This window comes from Pavona decussata, unplaced genomic scaffold, assembly GCF_977016875.1.
Source record: "Pavona decussata unplaced genomic scaffold, jaPavDecu1.1 SCAFFOLD_49, whole genome shotgun sequence".
NCBI classification, from domain to species: Eukaryota; Metazoa; Cnidaria; class Anthozoa; order Scleractinia; family Agariciidae; genus Pavona; species Pavona decussata.
In genome coordinates this window covers 655768-676032 of record NW_028145471.1, presented here as the reverse complement: position 1 = coordinate 676032, position 20265 = coordinate 655768, and the positions used below count along the sequence as shown (strand labels likewise).

Here is a 20265-nt window from a genome sequence, read left to right as displayed (position 1 = left end):
AAGAGGAAGCCTTAGTAATAGCTGAAAAGCTACATGTTGATGGTTTTGTTGCTTCCAATGGATGGTTACAACGTTTCAAAAATGCGCACAACATTTCTACAATGGCCGTTGCCGGAGAGGAAGCAGATGTCAGTCCGCAAACACTAGAGAGCTGGAAAGAACGATCCAAAGAACTGATTAAGGGATGGAAGCCAGAGAACGTCTGGAACATGGACGAGACTGGGTGCTTCTGGAAGAGTCTTCCAGACGTTAGCCTCGGTGAAAAAGGGAAAAGATGCAGTGGCGGCAAGCAGTCTAAGCAAAGAAACACTTGGGCATTTTTTGTGAATGCTGCAGGTGGAAAAGAAGATCCCGTAATTATTGGCCATGCTGTTCAGCCTCGTTGTTTCAAACGTCTGAAAGACAGGAAACGGTCATATGGATGCTACTATTTTAGCAACAAGAAGGCGTGGATGACTAACGATATCATGGATAACATTCTTAGCTCACTAAACCAACGCTTACAGCAAAGGCAAAGGAACATTTTGCTCTTTTTGGATAACGCGCCCTGCCACTTCACAAATCTCGAGGGGAAATTTTCGAACATCACCTTAAAGTTTTTGCCCAAAAATACCACGTCAAAGACGCAGCCACTTGACAGTGGAATCATCGCAAACTGGAAATGTAAATACAAGAAGCGCCTTTTACGTCATGTTTGCAGCAAAGTCAATGTATCCAGTAATGCAAGTGAGATTGTCAAATCCGTTGATCTCCTAATATCCATTGAATGGGGAAAACAGGCATGGGACGAAGTTTCCAGTGATACGGTCATTAAATGTTTCAAGCGTACTGGCCTATATCCCGAGGCGGAAGTGGAGGAGGATGAGGATGACCCTTTTGAAGGTGAGGAACTGTCAAGCTTGCAATTTCTGGTGAATTCTCTCAATGCTTCTTGTCCAGCGCAAGAATTTGTTTGTTGTGACGACGACCTTGAAGTTTGCTCCGGCCTCGTGGACCCCTCTGACCCAGAATGGAGAGCAAAAGTGAGGGAGGACGTTTTGGTTCAAAATGATCAAGACCCAGAAATACAAGAAGAAGTTGGTGCGAAAGCGCAATGTGTGAATGACGGGGAAGAGAAGGCACCGGAAATCAAATCCGACCGGGAAGCGCTACAAATGGCCGAAAAGCTTCTCGAATATGCAAGATATAAAGGGAATGAGAAACTTTCGCTGGTCCTGTCTAAATCAACAGATCTGCTTCAGGAAATAGTTATTCGAAACCAGAAACAATTTTCAATTTATGATTACTTTAAGAAATAACTAATTTGTACAAACACTGAAAGAATCCATGTACCGCGCGTATTATCGTTTCTGTTTTGCTGTTATGTTTTTGCATTTAAAACACTAATTAAAATTGGTAATGAAAGGTATTGAACTTGAACTCTGGATAGCTTCCTTAAGGAAATGGAACTTTATCACAGTACAGAGTAGCCGTTGAATGTTAATTGTTAACAAACATTGCGCAATTTTTTACAAACCTCTATTAAGCGGATACCCTCTATTAAGCGGACTCTTGGGAAGGTCCCGTAGGTGTCCGCTTAATAGAGGTTTCACTGTAATTTGTACAAACACTGAAAGAATCCATGTACCGCGCGTATTACCGTTTCTGTTTTGCTGTTATGTTTTTGCATTTAAAACACTAATTAAAATTGGTAATGAAAGGTATTGAACTTGAACTCTGGATAGCTTCCTTAAGGAAATGGAACTTTATCACAGTATAGAGTAGCCGTTGAATGTTAATTGTTAACAAACATTGCGCAATTTTTTACAAGCCTCTATTAAGCGGACACCCTCTATTAAGCGGACTCTTGGGAAGGTCCCGAAGGTGTCCTCTTAATAGAGGTTTCACTGTATCTTTAGCATAAAGAATGATGTCAAATCCGTGTTTTACAAATCTTATTTTATCAACCCAGTCTGGGATCTATAAATCCTCTTTTATAAAACCCAGTCCATGTTTTACAAATCCAATCCAGTCCTGCTTTTAATAATTTACCATTTGCCGGCATGATTTCCTGCTTGCACCCGACTGACAGTCCGATATAAGTAATTATATACTCACGTGACAGTTGATATTGAGCAACATCACTCGGAATTGAAGTCGGTGCAGTGCGACATCATCACTGCTCTTATTCTTTTCCAGATAACACGGCGTTGTGTTTCATTTCTTTTTCCCAAATATGCGAAGTCGAATGTTCATTTGTAGAGTCAGTGGTGAGTTGTACTTCTGAAATAGTTAAATAGGATTGATCGTAATACTCAGTGAGTCATTAATTGCTAGTCGCTTATTATATAAATGAACATTGGCTAAACTGTGTAAAGTTGATACAATATTCCTATCAGTAATTGTTGCTTGTCTTCCCTCCTCATTGGCCGATTCTCGTCTTATTGTTTTGGACCCATCGGCATCATAGTTATCTGTAAGCATCTCGGTTTTGCTATAAAAATGGACGCGCTTAAGTTTTTGCTTCCATACCTCAGAGTCTGTGATGCGTGGCGGTGAAGTAAACAACTCACTGAGCGTCTTTGTATATCGTATTTTTTTTTATACTGAATTTAACTTACTGGCATTCTGTTACAGGTTTGGTGTCTGAATTCTTACCGTCAGAAGTCCAAGAGCCTTGTTTTCGAGAATACACGGCAACGGTAGGAATTTATTTAAAAATTGGATTAACTAAAATGTAGATTGGTCTCAAAGACACAGTCTGACGTAGTAAGTTGGCTGAGCTACTGAGCTGCCCAAACAATGCAGAATAAGAAAAGCGATACATCAAAAACTCCTCGAATTTCTCAAGCAGAATTGACAGCCTTAAACAATCCTTGGGTACTGTTTTAAGCTTGGTTATTGCCGTGATGAGCCATGCTTTAAACATTAATTAATAGGACAGTGAAGGCGTCATGGCCTCTATCATTGAACGTGTGGTTTTCTGACTTTACGAATAACCCGTATACTCGGTTCTATTCATTATAAATTCAACCTGTTTAGTTTAACCTGGGGCTATAAATGGAAACGTCAATAGGTCACAGTTGCTTGAACCCTTTCAGACCATGGAATCACAATACACAACTTGTGGCACTAACTTGGCATATAAAACTTTAACTTGAATGCACTCCTTTGTAGTATGAAGACAATGAATGAGGTTACGTTCAGCTGACGCATGACCCAAACTACTTCTGCACAGGACTAACCGGAAAACGTTATTTAGCCCTCAAAAGATGCACTTAATTCCTCAGAGGGTCTTAATATATCATGATTTTGATTTTCATAAAAGGAAATAGCTTCTAGTCGCTGTTCAAGTCCACTCTTTTTTTACAATAGAACTTGCTGCAGACGTTTTCTTCAGCTTTCATTATTTCAAAATGGTCAGAAGAAATCGATCTACAGATAATACCTTCTACTTTCTTATAATTTAATGCTTCAAGTCACTGCCTTGTTGATTCACACGGGTTTTCATGAAATCTAATTAAAGAATCTTGATACTTTGAATTAAGTTCTTCCTCTATTTATCTCTCTCTATCTTTTAACAATTTTTTTTTGAAAATTCAATTAAACTTGTTTTAATCTTAAATTTGAGCCAGTCCCATTTGGCCCGATTATCTGACAAATTTTAGCATCTTCCAACCAATTACGCAATACATTGCTTATCATTTCTGTGTAATCTGCTCCAGCAAGTAAAAAGGTGTTTAATTTCCAAAAACCAGGTCCTCTGCAGCTCTCCTCAATTTCCTGAATTTCTACTAGTTCTTGTATTATAGAAGTGTGGTCGGTTTTTATCGCAGCCAAAATATCAGCATGTGTACCTAAATCATTAAATAAGCCAATAATCGAGTCTGCAGAAAATGAAGGGAGAGTTTTTGCTCCAAGTATAGCTACGAGTATTCCAACTATACTGAATATTTTCAATTGAGTTACCACCGATTTCATTGATATGCGACCCTCGAATAAAAACTCCCGCGAGCATTTGGCGATTCGCTTCCGTCAATCATGCGCTCCTTATGCGGTGTTATAGGAACCGTGCTACACAGTCGCTGCATGCCATATTTTTGAAAACAAGAGCGGCATTCCTATAACACCACATAAGGAGCGCATGATTGATGGAAGCGAATTGCCAAATGCTCGCGGGAGGGTCGCGTATCAATGAAAATCGGTGGTAAGCGGGTGCTGTCGTGCCTCGTGGAATTAGTATTCTGCCTCATTTGTCCATAGTTGGTGATTTAAAGGACAATAGCCCAATTCAGGAGCTTATCACCCGGAGCCTCCATCTACCCTATACAGGGGCAACAGCGTATTTACACCTTGGGCTATTTTTAGGATTGAGCATTTCCCGCGAAATTTGTTACATGATACCTTTTGCGTCCGCATTTGAACATTGAAAAAAAAATGGTGGACAGAAGGCAATAGTTTTGCAAGGAGGTGGTAGCGCAACTCCACCGTTCCAAGTCCTTTATTTTGCTCTCGTCGATTCCCCCCTTTTCCTAATAAACTACCCATGATACAATGCGGTGTTTTGTGATCTTCATGTACAAGAGCGATGGGAAATGGCCGGGAAGTTTGTGTCCGCGTGAAGACATTTGGGCTTGTGGAGGCGTCTTGTCTTTGAGGGGATACAGGTTTTTCGTTCATTTCCTGTTGGTTCTTTTACATTTTTACACGTTCGTATCGACTATATGAATAATAGAATTGAATTGAGGAATACTAAACACACCGTTGTGTGCGCTCCAGCGTGTCCGTGAATGTTAGCAAAAAGCTTGTGCAGAAGTTGATTTTCATCTTGGCTTCCGCTGCTGGTAGCGTCTTTCAACTTATAAATGAAGCGTTTTGGCAAAACAGTTTTTTCAGGAGATCAGACGCAGGAAAAGTTTGCGAAAAAGAGCGACGATTCTGGATCTTGTACGCCTTCCAACGATGGCAATGTTCCGGCCTCTACTTCGAGCTCGCCTTCGACTTCTGAAGGACGTCCTCTCTCAATAAAGAGCCTCTTGAGACAGAAAATCCAGGGAAAACTCAGTACCGAAAAGGAATCTGGTGATTCATCGAGCAGAGAACGAAGGCAACTCGACGAGTGGTGTGGGAATTTGAAAACATCTGGATTTATTTGCGAAGTGATTTCCTTGACCGATCGTTACTCGCCATTTCTTCATGAAGAAAATAATGACATCCCTGGTTCATCAGCGTTAGTAGTTTACCCATCTAAGGATCATACGTACAGCAGTGAAACGGGACCTTTCCAGCCGGTAAGACTTGTCATTTTCCCCGATGGTTCTTGGCGTTTGCAGTGTCCTATCTATGAATTTCAGGATGTGTCAAAAGGGAAACTTTCGCCTTTCAGTTGTGAAGAAGTGCTTTCTCTAGTCTCTAGTTGGTTTACCCAGTACCACGCGTTGTGTCCTGGTCTAATTGGTCTAGAAGATGTTGAAGGTAAACTGGGTTATATTCCTAAAAATGTGAGAGTACTAGCAGACCCTGTTAAGATTGTGCAGGCGGTTTCTTGTAAAGTTTGGCATGTTCCAAGCTCCCAAGCACGTAAGGATGAGTCTGATGCAAGAAGGTTTCATGTTTGTGGAGAATGTCTCAGAGCACATAGCTATGTTCAACGGCGAATTACTGAAAAAAACAATGTCGATACACCAACTAAATGTAAACGTCAAAGCCCTTCGAGCAACTATCCCATCAAATACCTCTCTCCGAACAGCAAACAGAAGCGCTACTCCCATCTGAAGAATGACCGACTGCGCCTTAAAAGGAGAGTTGACCGGTTCTACAAGAAGACCAAAATTGAGCTTCCAGAGAACCAATCCATTGAGCTTTGTCAACTTGTAGAAGCCATCGAAGATTCAGAAGATGGGAAAGACGAATTGAAAAAGATAGTGATGGAAGGAAATGCATTAAAGGACAACAAAGGAAATTCCTCTGGTGTTATCTTGGAAGAAGTGTGGAAAAAGGACCGTGTAAGTTTCTTTAAAGATCAGCAAAGAAATGGTAAGTTGTTGTATCTCTCATTAATAATTAGATTATGAGCTGAGATTAGTTCCTACTATGTGATAAATGACAAGGGCACATCCCAAATCAGCTATCGCACATAGAATTGAGAGCAAATCATTGGTCTCAATACTTTAAATAGTAAATAGTATAAATCTCCACTAAGGAAAAGGTAGATTATGATCATTAACAATGTAACAGAAATAGGTCAGGTCAGGTGCATGTGTTTGGCTTATTGCTTTTTCATTTGCTTTTTAGTAACTGGTAAAAGAGGAAACAGGTGGTCCCTGGCTACCATACGAGTTGGTAAGCTCTAAGAATGGCTTTGATTTAGAAATCTGCATCAATTTTGCTTTGAAACAACATTGTTTGATTATGTAATTCATCCTTAATTACATCCTCAATTTGCCATGCACAGTGGAAGCCTTGGTCATACATGCAGCTTCTCTGATGTTTTGCTGCTAATATTTATGACTACCTTTATATTGTTATTGCATGGTTTTATGATTGCTTCTTAGCTCTTGCAGTTTTCACCAGAAGCCCCTCTGCATTTGACGCACTTCATGGTCTCAAAATCCTTCAGCTTCCTTGCTCTAAAGTCCTTAGGAAAGTTTTGAAAGATGGCGCCGAAAATGCTGGTATCGATGAGGAGTACCTTAAGGCACAGAGTTGTAAATTTCAAAGTTACCAAGAGCAGCGAGAGAATGACCATCATCCTAGACCACTTGGAATTGGAGTAATGATGTGGGATGAAGTTAAGGTATATAGAGTACATATGGTTGAATTGTGATACCAAGACACATCCAGATTGTGGATGTAGATCTGGTTCCTGATGTACCTTTGGTATTTAATTTCAGGTCCAAATGAAGGTTGCCTGGAACTTGAAGGGTGGAGGAATAACAGGCTTCACCATACCGGAGGATGAGCTAAAAGTGCTGCATGATGTTTACACCTCCACAGTGGAAGGTGGTGCCAAGAAGGCCAGCTACATCATACAGTTCTTATGGAGAGATCTCACCTCTGGATATGATCTAGTGGGACCATATTTTCCCATTGAGGCTTCCATCACATCTAATACTCTCCAAGAATTTGTCATGCTGTGCTTGAAAGCATTCACATCATATGGCTTCAAAGTGGCAATCATCCTGTGTGATGGAGCTTCTTCTAACCTCACAGTATTGAAGATCCTTACTGGTTATGAAAGAAAAGAACTTCCAGTAAATGAGGCAGCTGACAACTTGCGTGATAAGTTTTTCTTGGATATTTCTTTTCCTAATCCAGAGGATCCCTATGGCAGGCCCATATTTGTCATGATATGCCCAAGTCATCAGGTTGTAATTCTTAAGATGAACAAAAAGGTGTTCCAATTTAATAAAGTTTCAATTGGATTTTTTTTTTGTTCAGATCCAACAGCTTACAGTTTTGAAACTACTTGACAGTCCATTACCTGCACTTCTTGTTGATCTTTGCAATGATGAAAATTTACATTGTACATTATGATTTGTAATCTAGACTTGTTAGTGTTGTAAATATGATTCGACCATCACAGACACTGACAGGTAGAAATATAGTGGGAACCGAATGAACATGTTTCGGCATGAGTATGCACAAAATAATAATATAATGATGATATATTATCATAATTTTTTTTGTTCTTTTAGCTAAAGAACATGATAGCAGCATTATACAGCTCCAGGCTTAATGGTTCCAAATCATTCACTCGTGCGGGGTCAACATTTGGATGGGAAACCATTGAAAAGGTTTTCAGAGAAGAAATGACTAGAGCTGAAACTGGGAGAAGCCGCAAAGTGCCTGGACTGAAATATGCCTTTGTGTACAGAGACAACTGGACTCGTCTGAATGTGAGACCAGCCAAGATTATGCAGGTACATGATATTGGCGTGCATGAAATCGAACCCAAGCAGTTTCAAAAATAATGCTTGGAATTAAAGTTTAGCTGTCAAAAATTAAGGACTTGAATATATGACCACATAGCTTATAGTTATATCATATGACATTGTGCTGCCTTGCATGCAGTCTAGTCTTGTTTAGGGTACAGTTAGGCCCTCCCTAGCAGTCTAAAAATCAGGTTAAAATCACATGCGGCTCCCATTTAATAGTAAAAGATTTATACTTCTGTGCACTGATCAAGAAACAGGTAGACATGAAAATACACTGGACAGGTTTAAAATTAGTTCATTTTATGCTTACCGGTAAATGCTTCCTTTAATAATTTCAGCAACGATTTATGATAGCAGCCATCAAGGATCTCACAGGCCCATCACCACAACAAGTAGCAAGATATTTAGATGCCTGCAACCTCATTTTTGAAGAAGGATTGTTGAGTCGGCGGAGGATAAACAGTCTTCAGAGCCCTGTCCTGGCTAATATTAGAAAAGGCATGGAGTTCTTTGAAGGATGGCACAATACCCACTCTGAGACAGGTATTTATGTTTATTTATAATTTACAGAATGGTTGCTTGTTGTGCTGTGATAATGGGGTTGCATGGACAAATTCAAACGTTTCTACCACTAGTAGGGTTACAGATGCCATGAGTGCTTTCAAATGTGCCAAACTCCCTTGAGTGTTTACAGCTCAGGATAACACAGTGGCAATTTTGCATTTGTATTATCAGTCACATCTGACAACCCTGATCATAGTATTTATTATCCAATGACTGGTATCAGATGTAATAATTAACCCTTTTTTCACTGAGATGGAGGTGAATAGTCATGGGTATTTATACCTAGAGATTGCATAATAAATCAGAATGTGTATAAAGTACTATTTACTTCTGTGGTATATGTACAAATAAATATTGTTCATGTAAGTAATAAAGGAGTTTCAACAGGCCGCAAAATTCTTGGTATAATTGCCCTAAAATTTATTGTTGGGGTATGAATTATTGTGTACTTACACTTATTGTGTACTTACAGTAATTTTGTTCTACTTTTTTTCTTGTATTAAATAGTTTATATTTGTATATCTATTCAACAGTGTATCCTGATAACTCAAAGAAGGCAAGGCAGAAGAGATTTCTTGCTTGGCAGGTCAGTGTCACTTAATCTTTCTTTGCACTGTTCCAGCTAACATAATTTATATAATATGTGCACATGTGTATGTGTTTGAGGTGTTTTACTGGTAAGAGACTTTGTGATGTATTGTTTGCTGTCAGCAGACACGTCTTGAAAATTATAGTATAGTTATGCTCAGTGAGCATCCACTTGAGGACTTGCATGTGAATTGAACTGCTCAATTGTATTGTAACTTTCAACGCACTAACAACATGCCACTTTTTTTCAGACATGGGACCTCCTGCGAATTGTTGTCTATGGCTTTCTTGCATTCTGTGAATGGTTTTTCACGAATGTGTCTCCAGATGGGAAGTACTTTATAAGCCCATTGAGAATAAATGGGAGTGCTTTAGAATCTGTTTTTAGTGTTCTAAAGCACACCAGTGGGGGAAACCTTTCAGCTTTGAACTATGGGCCTAGTCTTGGGAGGTTCATTTACAGGAAAGGGCAGGTAGTTGTCAACCAAAACTCTGAGACAGGCTACCGTGATGTAACTTTGAATTTAGATGGAGAACATTCTCATGTAAATAGTCATTTAATCCAGGTCAAAGGCAACCGTGTAAATAATAACTTATGCCAGTATAAATTCCCCTTGGAGATCTCTCAGTCAACAATAGGAGGGAGGCAAGGTAGTAATGCTTGCACTTTAATAGCGATACAATTTGGGGCATACTGTTTCAAAGAACAACTCGACATTTCTCTTCTTTGGGAACAGCTGCCTCAAATTTGGACTAATTCATTTATCAATGCAATATGCGAAGGAAATGCACTATATGATGAACTATATGGTGACACTGCAGTGTATCTTGATGTCGAGGATGTAGTGAATGCCGCTGGTGATGAATGCTGCATTGAGTCCATTTCCCCATTATATGGGTTTACTGATGCGGACCAGTTCAGTGAATTGATTGAGCATGTGAGCCAGTCCTTAACCAAAGATAGGTATGGTGTTATGATAGGATGTAATCGAACTGTTGGTGTTTTCATAAAACAAAGTGGTATATGTGCACTTATTGACAGCCACCAAGACATTGGAACCAACAGTGGGGCAGTCATATCAATAGCAAGTTCGTTTAAATTTGCAATTCTTGAATATACAAGAATGCTGAAAGATGTTCACTCAGTACAGCAGTTCACAGGCACATTAACATGGATTGAATTCATGTAAATTTGTTGTGTGCCTTTTATCACTGCTTCTATGGAATATTGAAAGTATACAGTTTATGTTGTGACTTAATTTTGTACAAACAATAACAATTAATTTTATAATGAACAATGTAAGGAAATAATTTTTACCTAGGCCATGTAAATACCTTTCATACAAATAAGGGGTTACTGTACATACTATGTTCAAATAAAGGAATTTATTACAAGCTAACTGTTGATGATACATTCATACAACAAAATTTTATTCAACGACTAGTTTTATCTGATTGCTAAACAAATTACGTGCCCTGATGACCCTGAGCAATGTAGAATTTACCGGAATGAAATTACAGGATATGACCAAAATCCTGCGTAGGCAAAATAAAGTTAAAGTTTGTTGTTGTTACATCATTTTTCCCACGCAGGCTTAATTTACCTCCAAAGGCCAACTCGATTAAAGCGTAATTATACCTCACGTGCCATTGCTAGTAATATGAAGCGAGCAAGGTCATCCATTGTTCATTTTTTTTTGCGCTTGGAAACTATCGCGTATGATTTTAGTTTAGGTCTAAGCATTTCGTCTGCGTCCACCACTTTTCCTTGTACTTTCAAATCTCTCTCAACTTTAGCGTTAAGAAACTCGTTTATCCTCGTGTTTGCTAGCTTCGAAACTAGTACCCGATAAAGTCTGTCTACAACAGATGCTTCCATTGCACATTCAACTTCGGGCAGCAATGAGCCCACAAGTTCTCTAAAATCCGTTTCCAAACGCTCATTGTTTTTAACACAGTTCTGACACATTTGCAGAAACTTTGATGGGTATTTCCGCAAATTACTGTCTGTGGTGAATTCTCGAACTTCGTTGTCCACCGAACGCAAGAAAAATATAAGTTCATCCCTAGGAAATATTAACTTGCCCGCGTCTAGGTTTTTTAAACTCTGGGAAATACCCGATTTGTCTTTCATGACAAGACCCTCCAAAATTTCCAGCTCTTTAGTCATAATAGGTCTTTTTTCAGAAGACGGTTTTATGCGCTTCTTTTTCCCAGCCAGGGATTCTCGGCGTAATTTCAACATTCTTTGAAGCGCTGCTCCACAATATCGGTACAATGTATCGTCCGATTCTTTGCTCAGCTGTCTCGCACTACTACTGCTCTCAGCAGTGGAATGCTCTTTCCGTGATCGAACGTGGTCGTGTATTAATGTGTACACCATCTCGTGGATAACACTGAGGACTGAATGAACATCCTCGTGGGAGAATGATTTGGACGCCGGCAAACAACGCTCGATAACAATCCTCTCTTGTGACGTCTTTCCCGGCTGGAAATTAGATAACATTTTCATCCACGCTACGGAGAATGCAGCTTTCCTCTCTTTCGGTACATTACTACTATAACACTCTTTTGATAATGTAGCGAATTTCCTGCAAAAGCCGACGATCAACAGGCTGAAATTGTCCTTCTGCCCTTCGCTTGTCAAATGCAACGCGAAGTTTCTGCGCTGTTCGAAAGCTTTCAATCTGGTTGATTCTAAAAGCCGTTGGCGCAATTCGCTTTCTACTCTCTTAGCCTCTTCGGCGGAGAAAACCCAAGATGATAATTCATCCATTTCGGCAAAGCTGATTCCCCTTGCAACACTTTTTTCGGTAGTTTTGGCTTTTTTCTTTCGACTTCCACGTGCGGTCGTGTTCGTGGCTTGGGGTCTCTTTGTACCAGAGTTTGAACCTTTAGCCGAGGGATTCTTAGTTCCACTGTCCGTTTCAGCAGTTTCGCTTTCTGAATAGCTTGATTCTAGCGAAGAAAGTTCATCGCTGACGTTTGAAATTTCAGATTGACTATCAGAGAAGCACTCGCTTTGGTCCGCCATTTTTTAATGAATGCGTAATAAAGGTAAAATGAAAACAACCACCTGATTGGTTGAAAGCTGTGGGCGGGATAGGGGTGTGTCCGACCGCGAAATATTATCCAAGTAAAAGTGGTTCCAAAAATAACCCAAGGTGTAAATACGCTGTGTCGTAGGGTCAGTATGGGAGATGGAGGCTCCGGGTTATAAGCTCCTGCCCAATTTCGATATATTAAGATTCAGCCTGAAACAGTAACATCACTGCGAGGCTCAGGGGAATAAATTGTAGAGTTTATATGGGTTTATTCTCGGAGCCTCGCAGTGATGTTTATTGTTTCGGCTGAATTTTAATATATCGAAATTGGGCTATTAAAATCTCCACCAATAACAATATTATCATCGCCATCGAGCTCCATCTCTCGTAATGCTGTCAACATGTTTTGATAAAATCGAATTGTTTCCGCATCTTTGTTTGGATCACAAACATTAGCCAAATTAAAAGGAAATTTTTATCCATAATTTTTGCCTTAATCATTATAATTCTAGTGTTACTTAGCCACCTGTTCTCGTTGAACGAAAGGAGGTTCATTCTTGGGAAAGACTAATTAATCTTCAGTGTTTTCTCTTTATTTCCATAACTTCCCACTTTTCATTTGTAGTAGAGAGAGTGTTTTCGATAATACCCCAGGAGGCTTCATCGGGTCACACCACAATCATTAATACAATAGGTTTTCGTATCCGTGGTAAGGAGCTAGGTTACCTCGATAAATATAACACGCTTAACATTCAGTTGCCAGTTTAGTAGGGTGGAACAAACCGTCAATGTTCTTGTTGCTGTAAATTCCCAATTTCTTAATCTAAAATTAGTAATAGTTCACCGGTTGTTATATATTGTAAGCAACCTAGACTATAAATAGAAGGTATTTTTGTCAACACGCTAATTTTTCAAATTAATTCTTCAACTGTGATCTCACGAAAGGATAGAGTCTTGGTTCAGTATGTTAGCCATGTTAATTACCGACTGAGTTTCCTTAACAGTCAATCATCTATTTTGATAATAGCGAAAACGAAGAGAAAAGGGCGCAAGGCTTATTGGAGAGCTCCTCCTTTATTAATCTCTGCTGAATATGACGAAAAATACGTGCTAACAAACTTGACCTCTCGCCTCTTATAAGTTTTAAGGAGTTTTAAAACATAAACTACACTTAATGTGCAGATTTCAAGACAGATAAAATTTGTTTAACGAATGGATCACAAATGGAACATACTTATTCGGTAAAATAGTAAAGCCTAATCATGAAATTGCCTCAAATAATTTGAAGACAGCTCGTGTTGAAGAGACTAACGCCAAATTCGCATAAGTATTATTTTCTTACTCTATTGAATAAAAATCGTTTAATTACTTATTAAAAAGTTATACCTACGATTAAACTTTTGAATATTTCATTTTGGTTTTGGTCTTTTAGATAATCAGTGGACGTGATGCAGAGATTTCCCTCGCATTCTTGTATATGAAGTGACTGGAACTAAATTCGATTAATATAAAATAATACAAATAATATCAAAGAAATGAGTCATAGAGTCGAGCAAGAACGCGCTTGTGAGAATCTTGGTGATGCCTGTGATAACCTCGGCAATTTTGAACTGGCCATAGAGCACTACATGCAGTATCTTAGCATTGCCAGAGACGTAGGCGACAAAGCTCATGAAGCGCGTGCCTGTCGCAAGCTGGGTGATGCTTTCGAGAGTCTTAGTAATTTTAAAGAAGCAATAGAGTATCACAACAAGCATCTCAGCATTGCCAAAGCCACTGGAGACCAAGCTGAAGAGGGCGTCGCCTATAGCAATCTCGGCAATGCTTATGAAAGTCTCGGGATGTTTAAGGAAGCCATAGAGTATCACGAGAAACATCTATCCATTGCCAAGGAAGTGGCAGATAGGGCTAGCGAATGCGCTGCATATTGCAATCTTGGCAGAGCAAGTCGTTGTATTGGTAATTTTCCAAAAGCAATCTTGTGTCATGAGAAGGAATTAAAAATTGCCGTAGAATTAGGGGACAGAGATGGAGAAGGAACCTCTTACGGCAATCATGGGAATGTTTATGAAAGTCTTGGTGACTTCAAGAAAGCCTTGGAGTACCACAACTTAGATCTCAATATCGCCCGAGAACTGGGAGACACTTTGGGCGAAGGACAGGCCTATAGCAATCTTGGTAGAGCTTATAGTGGTCTAGGTGACTTTAAGAAAGCGATGGAGTGCCACGAACACCATCTAAGGATCTCTGAAGTAAAAGGCGATAGAGCTGGAGAGGGGGCTGCTTACTGCAATCTCGGCATTGTGTATCAGCGTCTGGGTGATTTCAAACAGGCCGTTAAGTATCATAACCTCGACCTTTCTATTTCCAAAGAATTGGGGGACAGGGCTGGAGAAGGCAGTTCATACGGCAATCTAGGCAACACTTATCATAGTATCGGTGATTTTAAGCAAGCCATCGAGTACCACGAAAAGCATCTAAGTATTGCCAAAGAGGTGGGTGACAGAGCCGGACAAGGAGCTGCTTATTGTAATCTTGGCAGGGCGTATCGTTGGGTAGGGGATTTTAAGCAAGCTGTGATGTACTTCGAGAGTGATCTTCGCATTGCCCAAGAGCTGGGGAACAGAGGTGGAGAGGGGACTTCATACCGTAATCTTGGCAGTGCCTATTTTGATTCTGGTGACTTTGAGCGGAATTCCATGGCCTACCACCAGATGGATCTTAGTATTGCACAAGAAGTCGGCGACAATGCAGCAGAGGGACGTGCCTATGGAAAAATTGGCAGAGTTTATTTTGCTCTTTCCAACTTTGAGAAAGCCAAAGAGTATCAAGAGAAATTCCTCAGAATAGCCAAAGAAATAGGGGACAAAGTTGGAGAAGGAAAGGCCTACGGAGATCTTGGCAAGATATTCTATGGCCTCGGAGACATAAGCAAAGCCAAAGAATACTATAGAGGAAAACTACGCATCGCCAAAGACATTGGAAACCGCGCTGGAGAAGGAGGTGCTTGTTTTTTGCTAGGTCGTGTTTTGGAGTCCACAGGTTCTTTAGATGAAGCCGTTGGTTATTTTAGATCGAGTCTTGAAATTTACAACAATTTGAAAGCTCTTCTTCAATCTGAAGATTCGTGGAAGATAAACTTTCGTAAAAACTATTACGATGCATATACCGGTCTGTGGAGAACTTTGCTTAAGCTTCGAAAGACCAATGAGGCTTTGTTAGTTGCCAAACAAGGACGAGCAGAGGCCTTGGTGGATCTTATGAAATCACGATATGGAACTGACGTACCTACGTCTGGTCCAAATGAATATGAAGAAATGACATCTGACATGCTGACTGACATACCCACACAAACAGTTTTCGTAGCGTTTGAAGGTAACACAATCAATCTTTGGGTACTCTGCAAAAGGAAAGAGATTCATTTCAGACAAAAAGAAATAGATTGGGATGCCTCACAGCGTCTACTAGAAAATGCTGAAAGAGTCATTTTCTCATTGGATGAGCACAGTTCTTTGCAGCTTTTGTACGATATTGTCATTGGGCCCATTGCAGACTTGCTTCAAGGTGATGAAGTAATCATTGTCCCCGATGGTGTCTTAAACATGGCTCCTTATTCCGCCTTCATAGATCACGATTCAAAGTACCTTAGCGAATACACCAGGGTCCGTGTTATTCCCTCACTTACAAGTTTACAACTGATAAATCGGTGTCCTGAAGGGCAGCACCTCAAGAGTGGAGTGTTGCTCGTGGGAGATCCCCATACGAAAGAAATCGTCACGAAAGCAGGTTGTGAAATTTTTAAGCCGCTGCCATATGCCAGAGAAGAGGTGGAAATGATAGGAAAACTTCTTAAGACAACTCCTCTCGTTGGGAAGAATGCAACCAAAAGCGAAGTGCTAAAACAGATCGGTTCAGTTGCACTGGTGCACATTGCAGCCCATGGACTAATGGAAACCGGAGAAATAATTTTGGCTCCAAATCCCTCTCGCAAATCCAAGATTCCTGAACAAGAAGACTTTCTTTTAGCGATGAGCGATGTGCAAGCGGTTAGGCTACAAGCAAGGCTTGTTGTGCTTAGTTGCTCTAATAGTGGTAGAGGGAGCACTACAGCTGAGGGAATAGTGGGCATTGCACGGTCTTTTCTGGGTGCTGGTGCACGTTCCATTCTTGTAGCATTCTGGGCAATTGACGATGAGGCCACCATGGAGTTCATGAGAAGTTTCTACCAGCAACTAGTAGATGGAAAAAGCGGAAGTGTGGCTCTTCACATAGCGATGAAATCTCTTCGAGACTCTGAGAAGTTTGCTGACGTGAGGTACTGGGCTCCATTTGTACTCATTGGTGATGATGTCAGGATAGAATTTGGAGAAAAAGGAGAAGAAAATGAGGCAGCAGCAGATAGAGGAGCTCGCGCAGATGCAGGCGCAGATGTTGATCCAAGTCGACAGCCAGAAACAGAAGCGGACGCAGCGATAGAGCGAGCAGAAAAAGTAGACGGAGGCGCAAGCACCGAAAACACTGTAAGTTGAATATTTTTAGACAGCATAATGAGTGCCACACAGAGGCTAAACGTAGAAACGTAGACGCCATTTCTCGTTTCGATGCCACGTCCAACAACGGGTCTAACTACTTGAAGTCTGACAAAAGTAAAAAACACTATAAGCAGCATAATTATATGTAATATAACGCGTCCCGTACGTCCAGCAACTTTGCGTGTATACTCAACACAAAAACTGCTTTTATTGGAAAGAAACTACCAGGATTTGTATGAAAAACATCACAAGAACATTTGTCTGAATGTACTTTTTTTTTCTAGCAATCCGTTAAGAAAGTTAGGAAGCAACCACGCTGGCATGAGGCCTTAGTTCAACCCCTTTAAACAACGTTGTTTTACAGAACACTGTATATCCTATTGGGCAATGTTTAGAGCGTCCAATGACAAGCAACCTGAAGATTTTTAGTTAAAAGACTGGGTCCAGCCGCATAAAGCATCTTAGGATAAGTGGAAATTTTCTGCAGTTGGTTACTTCATTCCAAAGGATCCTCCTGCGCTTTCTTTGTGTTTCCCGCCCTCGGTCAACCGGAGGAGAATGGCCGGGTTGCAGAAATCTCCCACTTGTATTAAGATGCTTTATGCACCCGCGTCCTGATCTCTTGCGTTATAATGTTGCCTCGGTGTCAATGTCTCTCCCCACCCAGAGACATAAATCGGCATTAGCGAATCATTGCGGAAGCCCAACAACATTCTAGGATACTGAGGTTAGTGATCCATCCAGGAGGGTCCAATATTGCTCCTAGTCGCTTTATGGTACAGAAACGGAGACTAAGTGCTGTGCTGGTGAGCCACTAAGCTCTACGATCTATAAGATTATAATAGACTTTATGTTTGCCTCTATTACGATTTGCGATTTTACTTCGTATGGTAGCTTGGAAAAGAGCACGTGCACAGATCTTTCTTATCGCTATAAATTTGGGCTAGTTACCTTAATTTTAACAGTTTAAATAGGCTTAGAGCTACGTATATATGTATCATTCGTCATTAGGTTTTCGGCTGTTTAGCTTTCACTATCGCTTCTGTAGAAGTAAGTGACAGTAGGTCACAAAGACATAGAAAAGTGGAAATTTAATGAAATCTTTGTGTCCGTGTAAAGTTATTTATTCAGCTACGTCTGATCCTTTACGTTCTTTGTTGTTTCTATATATGTCTTCAACATTTCGGCTTTAGGTCTCGGAAGAATAATTGCAATTAGATTCTTCTCGCCTTGACAAAGAATTAAGGTGCATTTAAAGAGATTATGCAGTTTTGAAGAGGATGGGTCTTCTGATCATGAACACAGCCCAACCTCTCTTAAGCGGACGCCCTTGGGATAACATTTACGTGTGCGGTTTGGAGAGGTAGCTCCTTGTGGAAGGTTGAAAATGTTCTGTTTCGATATGGCTGGGAGCTGGAATAAACCTTGGAATAGGTATCCGCTTAGGGGAGGTCTATAGGACGTGTCTGATAGCAGTGGTTCAACTGTATAACATTCTGATAGTAAGCTTTTTTTTGCAGAAGTAGAACAATCCGGACAGGTTTGAAGCCGGTTGCACCGACGTTGTGGGAAGGAAAGTAACCGAGAGATTGTACACACACTTGCTCTTGGAGACATTGACAAAAAGCCTAATTTTAATTCAGCTCATACTATTTTTGCTGTAATTGAGTGACCCTCATACAGTCATACATTTGTCCTATATAATTGGAGACATTCATCGCCGTACAAAGATCAGTGCAGTATCACCGGAGATGTACATTTTTGCCCTAAATTTTAGATTACCATAATTAGCTGTTTACTTTACCTAACCAAAGAAAATATCCAAAGTACACTGCAAGGTTAAAAGACCAACAATCGAATGAGAAGCGGAGGGTGAGGAGCTACAATAAAAAAACAAACAAACAAAAAAAACAAGCCACCTTGGAAAGTGTGAATGCCCTAGCCCACAGGTCTACCAATCGCGTTGGAACTATCTTCAAGATTAGAAATGCTCAAAAGAAGGACAATCGATGTAATGTAATAATTTGTAATGACGGTTCTGGCAAAAGAGGTCACAGGTTTACCAGAATCATAGTACATAAACCAATATAGTCGGAGGGATTTTTCTGTTTCTGTCGTTTTACTTTTAGAGGGTGATGCTAAGATGACGTTTCATTCTCGTTAAGCTCACAATAGCGCAATTTGCAAGCAATTGACGATTACTTTATGAGCTTGCAATTTCTGTAAGGTGTTATAGTTCACCACAAAATTTTATCGTAGTCTGATTGGTTTAATTTGGTCATGTGAGACTCATCATATCTTAACCACGGTCAAAAGTTGAAAAATAAGACAAAACCATTAAAGATAAAGTTTTCACTTTGAGAGCTCAAAGCTGATACGTTTTTTGTTAGTCTGTGAGTTTACTAAATCATAATACCATTTCCTAAAAAAGTTTCAAGTATATTAAAGTGAAGTATGCCACATATTCAAAGAATAGACATAGACACACGGTGCGATCAGTCTCCACATACTTCACTTTTAAAAACTTGAACCATTTTTAGTAAATTATAAAATGATTTATTAAACAAAAACACGAAAACGATAATAAATATTAAAGCTCATAAAATACCTTTGTTAACCTCGTTTTACAGTTTTGTTGTTAGTCTTACAATATGGGGGTGAGTCATCTTGGTTGAACACAAGATAATGAAGACTCTTCATTATCTTGTGTTCAACCAAGATGATTCACCCCCATATTGTAAGACTAACGACTAAACTAAACGATAATATTCTGAAGACCAACGAACGACTAAAGAATGTTACTGCAAATACCATTAACCATGAAGTGAACGAAATGTATACTGGTAACGTTCTGATTGACATTCAAGAGATGACCTAGCCTCGTTCACAACAGTCCCTTTACGCGTTATTTGAATGTGATGTTAAAAGAGATAGCGCGCTCTGCATTTACAATTTGCCCACGCATTGGAGAGGAACAAAATGACACTGAAATGGTACAGAAGTTTCTGACATTGAAAAGAGGAACACTTCTGGAGATACCACAAAAATTCCGGAAGGAATTTCCCTAAACCTTGTGATCTCTCTGAAAGCAAATTCCGGATTTTCCCAGCTAGTATGCAAACCACATTTGAAGTTTATATTTAGTTATAGTGGTTCTGTTTTCCGGATTACCTCAAAACTTAAGCCAAACGTTATCGCTGACTGCGTTTAGTGTCCAAAATAACTGTCAAGACGTCCGAAATACAAAACTTGCCTCTACAAAAGCGTTTGAAACTTGACTGAGTAATTTGTAAGGTGTGTTAATTATGTCGGAGAAAAACCTTCTAAGGTTTACGAAATTACAATACATCTACTTTATATAGAAGAAAGAATTTCGCAGTTATCTACTCAACCAGACTGTTGGGAAAAACCCTGAAAAAATTCAGGCTTGAAATCCCATTCAAGCCTGAATTTTTCAGTTTTCACGCGTTTTCAGTTTTTTCGCAACAGTTGATTGCGTAGATAACTGCGAGATTCCTTCTTCTATATAAAAAACTTATACTTATAATCTTTCATCCGCAGTACTGCGTGCCTCACAATATATCTTCTGCGTGCTTCACAATATATCTTCTTCATTCTCAA

General features: G+C 39.9%; 4 protein-coding genes across 6 annotated transcripts; 3 read left to right on the top strand and 1 right to left on the bottom strand.

Annotated features, from left to right (window-relative positions):
• Positions 1-2114: 2114 nt before the first annotated feature.
• LOC146481491 (uncharacterized) lies at positions 2115-19277 on the top strand. 2 transcript variants are annotated; one of them, XM_085108245.1, is made up of 4 exons: positions 2115-2249; positions 2617-2681; positions 13545-16632; positions 18165-19274. In XM_085108245.1, the coding sequence occupies exons 3-4, from the start codon at positions 13648-13650 to the stop codon at positions 18168-18170; spliced, it is 2991 nt and encodes a 996-aa protein (XP_084964371.1). In that variant the 5' UTR covers positions 2115-2249; positions 2617-2681; positions 13545-13647; the 3' UTR covers positions 18171-19274. The 2 variants fall into 2 exon arrangements, with proteins under 2 accessions (XP_084964371.1, XP_084964370.1); XM_085108244.1 differs by having other exon boundaries at positions 13545-19277.
• Positions 4538-7451, top strand: LOC146481494 (uncharacterized). Of its 2 annotated transcripts, XM_085108229.1 has the most exons (4): positions 4538-6015; positions 6274-6321; positions 6534-6775; positions 6873-7451. In XM_085108229.1, exons 1-4 carry the CDS (start codon positions 4845-4847, stop codon positions 7449-7451), a joined length of 2040 nt encoding a protein of 679 aa, XP_084964355.1. In that variant the 5' UTR covers positions 4538-4844. The 2 variants fall into 2 exon arrangements, with proteins under 2 accessions (XP_084964355.1, XP_084964356.1); XM_085108230.1 differs by lacking the exon at positions 6274-6321 and having other exon boundaries at positions 6708-6775.
• On the top strand, positions 7679-10691 carry LOC146481493 (uncharacterized). Its single transcript, XM_085108231.1, has 4 exons — positions 7679-7901; positions 8255-8459; positions 9014-9066; positions 9320-10691. The coding sequence occupies exons 1-4, from the start codon at positions 7686-7688 to the stop codon at positions 10256-10258; spliced, it is 1413 nt and encodes a 470-aa protein (XP_084964357.1). The 5' UTR covers positions 7679-7685; the 3' UTR covers positions 10259-10691.
• LOC146481492 (uncharacterized) lies at positions 10756-12273 on the bottom strand. The gene has a single exon (XM_085108232.1). The coding sequence runs from the start codon at positions 12100-12102 to the stop codon at positions 10756-10758; it is 1347 nt and encodes a 448-aa protein (XP_084964358.1). The 5' UTR covers positions 12103-12273.
• Positions 19278-20265: the final 988 nt, after the last annotated feature.